This window comes from Tigriopus californicus, chromosome 2 (assembly GCF_007210705.1).
Source record: "Tigriopus californicus strain San Diego chromosome 2, Tcal_SD_v2.1, whole genome shotgun sequence".
In the NCBI taxonomy this organism is placed as follows: domain Eukaryota; kingdom Metazoa; phylum Arthropoda; class Copepoda; order Harpacticoida; family Harpacticidae; genus Tigriopus; species Tigriopus californicus.
Genome location: NC_081441.1, coordinates 6,692,559 through 6,700,659, shown reverse-complemented (window position 1 = coordinate 6,700,659; position 8,101 = coordinate 6,692,559). Strand labels below are relative to the sequence as shown.

The window sequence follows — 8,101 nt, the reverse complement described above, 5'->3', positions numbered from 1 at the left end:
ACGACGACGACGACGGCTCTGATAATTAGTCAACGAGAAATCTGCCACAAGAATCAATCATTTAGCGGATCCATAGAGTGGGTGCAAATTGAGCCACCATGGATTTTCTCGATCGGGTTCTTCCAGTCTATGTCGATTATCTGGGATCCTTCGAGAGTGTACCACATGATTTAGAAGACGGACACGATGTCATGAAACATCTTTTGGATCACGGCGTTCAAAGCCCACAATTCGTTCCCAATGCCGAGATCATTTTCACCCAAGACCACATCCTTATCAAAGACGTGATTCAAAATGTAAGTTATGTCCCACATTCCGCCCGTATTTTCAATTCCCAGGTTGTGCCATAAAAGCAAGAAGCACCAAGTAGACAGCCATCTAACAAGTTCTTTAACCTAAGGTTGTGGCGAGGCGAGTAGCTTTGACCCAGGTCGCAGATCCCATGGCCTTCATTGCTAAATCAGGGACTGTGGGTTCCGGCCTTTCCCGGGTGGTTGTATTCACTGAGACCAACTCCGGATATTTCGGACGAAATCGATTGTTCCACGCCGTGCAAGTAAGTTTATGCTTGGCCAACCCGAGATCCCTGACATGCCCTCAAGACTTTGATATTTTGGTATTTCCTAGTGTCTGGACAGCGATCCATCCGACTTGGTGGAATCCATCACCAACTTTACGTCCCCTCTGGGACATTCCGTGCCCAGCCTGATGACCCAAAAGTCCCAAAACTCGTTGGACATCAATTGGAAAACAGAACCCAACGACCAGCCCATCATAGCCAAGCCACCAATTGTGCATTCGAGTGGAGGACCCTTCAATGGGTTCCCTCCAGTGGTGCCGTTGATCACCTCAGACACGGCCAACATGGTGGGACATGCTAAGCCTCAATTCCAATACAACACCACCACGGATCCAGTAGAGAAGAAGACGATCCTGTTGAATGCCTGCATCGATGATATTGAGCGATTCTGCGGTGAGGTTGAAATCATCCGAGAGAATCGGCAGAACATTCGCCAAGGCCATGAACACGTTAAGAGGGAAGATTTTCGTGCCAGTGATTTCGTGAAAATCTTCCAAAAGTTCAAGCTCACCTTCAATTTGTTGGTATGCTCTTCCCATAGGGAATATGAATTTGTCCATTTGACGTGGTTTTGATCACGTTGACGTTGCTTTCCAGGGTGATTTGGATGGACACATTGAGGAACCTGACGCATCCACTTTGGTCCACCATCTTCTGCCTCCGTTGGCGCTTTTGGTGGATAAGTGCTATGAGGACTACTCGGATGATCTAATTCGCGATGTCGCCAACCCGCCTCTCACTCGAACATCGGCCAACTTTTTAAACCGCGTGCTCCATGAGCGAGAAGTGGTCATTTGGAAAGCCCTCGGGGACAACTGGTACACTCCCAAGTAAGACAAGAACAAACAGACTACTACTGAATTGGCAAATTTCTCCAATTGACCCGGGTTCCAGAAAGTCTTTCCCTCTGCACTACTGTATGTTCCACGTACCCTACAAATGGTTGTCCCATTTTTATCCATTGTAGGTTTGCCATGAATGAAATGGCTCCATACAAACCCATTTTCCAAGATGGTTGGAGCCCAGGCTTGGTCATGCAATCCGCTGATCACGTCGAAGTCGTGGAAGGTCAAAGATCCAACATAAAAAAGGTGAGCTCCACTCATTCAACTTCAATCAAGCCGAGGGCGTGAAATGAAACAAAGTTTTAGATCTTGCAAGATCAGCTTTCAAAATCAAACTATTTCAGTACATGGCCAAAATATCAAGTAAAAGACTTGATAGCTCAAAGTGGTTAAAGTTTTATTTAGGCACCAATACGTCCCTTGGATCTGTAGCAAAATGATTCAAATTTCATCACGAGTCCAAGCTGTTCTACCTCAAAGCAAATGAAAAAGGACTGGTTTATCATCCTTGCGCGCTTTACCTTTCTGTTTTTTGACACTCGCACAGTTTAGGTGAGAAAATGGACCTTCTTTAATCATTAAGTGGAATATAGTGCTTGTAAAGGAAGGATGTGAACCTTTTTTCATGTTCATTTGCATTCTTGCTTAACATCATTTTTTACTCTTGCATAATTTTACCTCTGGTTCAGTTTAACAGTGAATAGAGCGAAAAGTATCTGCATATTCTTTGCATTTCTTGACTTTTTTTGCCCTTTATGTGCCATTGCTTTGTGCATTTTTTGCGAACTTCATTTGCCATATTGAAAAGCCCTATCAGTGTTTTTGAGATTAGGAACTTGATTCTTGGACCATTTTTATCGATGACATCATAGTTTAGTGCTTGTTTACATGACTTATTGTTTTCATCGTGAATTCTTGCTCATTCATATCTTCAGCTCATTTATTCAACTCTACTTGTCGTTTACTTATGAGTAGTCGTCTCAAAATCAATTTATGAAATAATTCCTTCAAGTACATCTTCATCCATCAAATTCAAAGCCAGAAATTCATTGTGAAGCAATCATTCAAATTTGGACAGGAGAGGTTGGGACGAAAAAAAAAAATGTAAAAATATGCAATATTGTCATGGAAAAGTGCAAGGTTGATTTCTCTTACAATCAAACTTTAAACTTCAACAGGCTGCCTAGTGCCTTCTAGTAAACCAATCAACTCTGTGAGGGTCCATGGAATAAGCAGGTTTAAGTAATCTTATTAGTAATAATAACCTTCATTGAGACTCTCGGTCATGTAAATTCGTGAAATGTTTAAAAGTGTGTGTATACATAAATGTTATGCAGAGAGACCAATAAACAAATGAAATGGTCAGAATGATCAAATTAAATGACTTGGACGTGATATCGCAGCAGAGGACACCATAGTTAAAGTAATATTGATTCATTACGTCTCGGCGTCGATTTGAGTCAATATGAAAGGAATTGAAAGAATTGGTACATGGTGTTATATTTGCAGAGTTCAATAGTCCACAAGGAGACGTACGAGGATGACGATTTTATCAAGTGAGTTGAAAACAATTTGCCGGTTTCCAATTGATCCTAAAAAGATGACACTTGCGCTATCTGTTTCCTTTCTTTGTGACCCAGACCAAATATTCCAGTGGGCGGATCACACGACGACTTTAGGGACTCGCTTATGGCGAAGCAAGCCAAGATTGGGCTGGTTTTATACTCTCGAGACCGACAAAACAAACGCGAATTGAGCGTTACCAAAGGCGAATATTTGGAAGTGACGAATTCGGACAAGAAATGGTGGCACTGTCGAAACGGAGAAGGCAAATCTGGCTACGTGCCCCATACGCTCCTGAAGGCGCTCATTTACTCTGAAGTAAGTCAAGTTTGTTATTGGCAGCCTACGCGGCATGAATAATGGTTTACCATTGATGAATTAGATCGTATAAGGTGCGAAGTGCTCTAAGGAAGCACACCAAGACGTCTTTAGGTTTACGCTCTGCGTGTTAGGATGCGCTTTCTCTACCAATGTGGGCTGACCTCTTCCACATAAAGGGTCAAGTGAGCCAAATATTTTATAGTAATTGCTCAATTTGCTAGCTTCAAACATGCGTAGGGAGTACGTAGGTGTTGATGGTGTTGATCCTGTACTAGGGTTTGAGTCAGACTTGGACATTTTTTTATCAAAATTCTTGATCAACCTCATATTCAAGGGCGAACCAGATCCGCCAACTCTGATTCGCCTGTAAATCAGAGATTATAGGAATATAAAATTAAGCAAAATTATTACCTTTATCCGTCTTAAGCTGTTGGGGTTCCCATTCCCAGTAGCGGTAAGGAGATCCCCAAAAGAAAAATCAATGAATATTAAATTATCATGCAATTGAGTGACTTTTGGCAAAGATCTAATCAAATAGTACATGAAATTAACAGGGCTTTTCTAAACACGCAATCCAAATTCGCAAAAGTGCACATAAAGATGCAAGGAAGATACATCTGAAAAATATTTGCAAATACTTTTTGAGTTCGTTGCTATTGAAACAGAATCATAGAAAAGATTTTGAAGGAGGGAAAAATTGATGTTAAGCAAAAATGCGAAAGAGAGTATTTGAACGGGGTGTACTTGCTTGCCTTATAAGCAAAGTATTCTTCTAAATGATTATACCAGCAGTAGGTCTTATTGTTCTCATAAGCAACTTTCAAACTTAGGTTACTTAAACAACGCTTTATTTTGGCACAACATCATGTTACAGCTTTCTAATTGCCACCAAACTGACAAAACATAAAATGCACCTGTAGAATCCAAGCGAATACTTTTCGTATTCGATCAAGTTATTTGTACACCTCATATTATTTTCGTATTTAAACAGTAGGGACAAGGGTTAGAAAAATAGCTTACAACGGTCCAAAGAATTATTGTTATTATTTTCAACGCCACTCTCTGGTTAAATGACGTTTTATTCATTACAGAATTTTGGGGACTCGGATGCGAACCGTGATGCCCGTAAGTACCAGTGTTTTTTATTCCTCTTCCTAACATTACTAAACCGCAAAGTGGAAGAATTTGAAATAAATGTATCTTAGTTTGTAAACATATCATAGACGTATAGAAAGAGTTTGTTGGATCCCCGACCAAGTCATATGCGAATGTGGATGGTACCAATTTTCGTGACGTTCATAGTAATCAATTTGTGGCTTTGCTTACGAATTTCTCATCAAATTTTGAATCTCAGGTCGAGTCGAATACCTCCAAATTATTTGACCAAATAATTCATTCATTAAAAACAGCTGCCAATAAAGCAATTAGACTTATCGCTGTGTTTGGCATTTTTGGCTCCTTTCCATGGTTTTTTTTTTAAACTTTCTAGACAAACGACAATTTTTCCTCTCAAAAAGCTTATTTGTTGAACATTTCACATTAATACCCACTTGCGTTGACTCGGATGGGAATATCAATTATTTACCGAATAGCCAATAAATTGGTAGCTCCAACGATAAGCCTCGAGAGTTAAGATTGCCCACACTTACAGCCCTCTCTTTTTTTGGCACCAAGAGAACAAAATTACACAAATGTTTTACAAGGTTTGAATCTTAGATAGAGATGACTCTCACAACCATGGACTTGGCTCTTTTTGTTTGACTAAAACAATTTGGTCTACATACTTGCATGTGGTTGTATAAATCAAGTAGGTGCTATGTTGGGGACAGGTTGAGATTTTATATTCCGTGATCGAGCGGTTTTTCCCTAGGCTCCGCCATCATTCTTCGATGATTGAGTAAGCAAAGTCAAATTATGGAAAGACCACAGATCATTGAGGTTATTTACCTAAATGGAAAGGAAATCATACTAGAGGTGTGTTGCACCTTCATGACCAGTGTCATTGGTTATTGCTTGTGATGGTAAGCTTGATCATATAGTATTTGTAGAGATGAGTTACCTATTCATGCTATCTTAGCCAGTTGCTGTCAATCCTTTCCAAAAACTTGAAAAAACAAGCAAGGTGTGTTTTTCAGGAATGTCAGGAATAGTGTGTTTTACTTTGTGGGCGTTGTGAAAACAGAATGCACCTCTGGTGGGGTTTCTTTTCCCGTTAGGTAAATGGTTTCTTCTTATGTGCTTTAATTTTCTGGGCGTTGAGATGACAAAATACCCAAGTACTATGTAGTTTCTTTTCCATTGAGGTAAATGTCAAGCAACCTTGATTGACAGGGATTTTAGAAATGTTGATCTCAATCGGCAGGTTTCCAATTGAAAACATGAAACACACCTTGTTCAGACAATAAAACAATATGAGCAAAATTTTAGCCCAAAATTGACCCCTAAAGAAGATTCTAAAGTGAACTCATTTTTATTTAGAGTGGAAACGGTCGCCTAGGACATATTCCTCGTCAAGAGAAGACCGTAGTCCCTCTCCGGTGATGAGTGTGGCTCCCCCTCCCCCTCCCATGCCACAGAAAAGTCCAGAGAGTGTGGTCATTCCCATCAAACGAAACACAGGTACCGTTTTGAACACGTGGAAGGGAATTATTGGTGGCGTTTTTGGTGGCTTTTTCCTAGACCCTTGGAAAATAATGTTTTCCCACGATATGTTCCCACAGGTTCTTCCAAGTATCAGAACCAACATTCCGTCCGGTCGACCATGTCCATGCAAGAGGAACTGAAGAACGTGCTGGATGTGTTCAAAGACAACCAGAAGAACCATCTGGAAGTCACCAAAACCCCTGACATTTACATTGGGCAGGATTCCACGCCCCACGAAGTTCGTGAGTGGCTGAGGCAGAAGCAATTCAGTGAAAGGTAAGAAAGGTTCCAGATTTTAGGCTTGTTTCGAATCGTGTTTTAGATTTTGACACGAGTCGAATATTTTCCCCCCTTCTAGAGTCTTGTCCCAACTCTCTGGATTCAACGGGTCCAAAGTTCTCGAGCTGTCCCGGAAGAACCTGATTGCGTCCTTTGGCAAAGAGGAGGGAGCGCGCCTGGATTCCCAATTGACCTTATCCAAGAACACGAAGGGCTACCGCACAGCTCGGAGCTCAGAGTTGAGAGCGGTATTAGAACGGGCCCGAAAGAAGACCGATACCGATGACCACTACATCTCCGAAGAGGAAGAGTCTGATCCCGACTTCTATTCTCGGGCATAAATCAAGGGCCTTGATGGCAATGGCAATGAGGGACATGGTGATTAAGAATAAGTTAAACTAGAAACTGTTTGAAATATATAAGTTCGTATACGATACCACCCACCTCCACTTTGAATATTGATCATTACTTTAAACCTTTATATTTTTCAAGATACAAACGAGCTAATAAAGAAATAATATCAATTTTGTGTTGGCATTGGAAAAGCGCCGATTTATTCCATATTTGTGTGATTCAAAATGCCCTTTTTTGTAGCTAATCACTGTGAGCAGTTTTCTTAAAAATGAGTAAGTCCTTCGAGATGGAGGTTTCAATGACCCCTATGGTATACATGAGATCGTCCTTGGCCTTCTGCAAAGAGCAATGTACTCACGCATGACCTTTCCTTTCAATCCAAAGTAAAAAAAATGACGAGGGAAATCATGGTTCAAAAGTGGGCAGTACCAATGGATCAATGGTGGAACTGTCGCTTGGCAGCACTTGCTCATCCTAGAAATTGAAAGTAGTTATAAAAGGAGGCTATCGGAGCAATTCAACTTTTTTAATGGATGGAAGGCTGGGTAATGATGAAAAATTCTCAAAATAATTAGTTTTAATAAACTACATGCCATTAAATTCTAATGGAGAGTGTATTTAAAACGTGATGGGGGCTCTGGGAGCAATTCAACCTGGAAATGGTTCTTTTTCGAATTTCATCTCTACCATTCCCTGGTTTAAATTCCACTCTTGAGAATTGCTTGATATCACATTTTAAAAAAAGGCATTTTACTTTTTTTAAATGCTTTAAGGTAAGGCTAATTAAATTAGATTGTTTACTTCTAAGAGTCTCGTTCAACGAGGGATCTGGTTTTTGATGTATAATAAGTCTCGTTCAACCAGGCAGCTGCAGGCTGCAGGCACAGTTCTCAGCTACTTAGAGCAAATCTCAATAAACAAGACCATTGCAGGTGGCACGCGAAAGTGTTATAAGCAACATTACTGAAGCATAGCCTCCGGGGACGTTTAGGCAAGCTCTGGCAGCGATGCAAGTTTGGAGCTTCAGACATGTTTTTGAGAAGCTGACCCTTCTTTCACATCGCTATATGAGGAAAGGTCAACTTGGTTAAAACCAATTTGAAACGCCAATCTTGCATCACTGGCATTGGCAGGCAAGTTTGTTTGCTGGTACCAGCGCTTGCCCAAATGTCCGAATGGTCTCATTCTATATTTTTTTGCAGACTTCCTTTCCGCTTCTTTGATCGGAATCCTAGCACTTCAAGACGAGAAATTTATTCATTTAACTTAACTTTTATTTATATGTCTATTATTTGATTGACCAACGAATTAGAGTTGGCTGATCTGGCTAACCCTTGAATATAAGGTTGATCGGGAATTTTAGTCAAAGACCTGTCCAAGTCTGACTTGAAACATACAACCGGATCAAAAAGGCCTACGTATTCCCTACGAATATTAGAGGGAAGCAAATTAAACAATGAAGGAGCCCGAGAAAGAAGAGATGTGGACTTCATTGTTCGAACTAGCCTGGATTCTC

At 40.6% G+C, this 8,101-nt stretch overlaps 1 protein-coding gene across 1 annotated transcript; it reads left to right on the top strand.

Annotated features, from left to right (window-relative positions):
- Window positions 1-6,667, top strand: LOC131892849 (epidermal growth factor receptor kinase substrate 8-like). The gene is made up of 11 exons (XM_059242707.1): window positions 1-296; window positions 401-556; window positions 628-1,104; window positions 1,178-1,410; window positions 1,548-1,671; window positions 2,935-2,981; window positions 3,066-3,306; window positions 4,401-4,434; window positions 5,788-5,928; window positions 6,030-6,228; window positions 6,311-6,667. Exons 1-11 carry the CDS (start codon window positions 99-101, stop codon window positions 6,570-6,572), a joined length of 2,112 nt encoding a protein of 703 aa, XP_059098690.1. The 5' UTR covers window positions 1-98; the 3' UTR covers window positions 6,573-6,667.
- The last annotated feature ends 1,434 nt before the right edge of the window (window positions 6,668-8,101 follow it).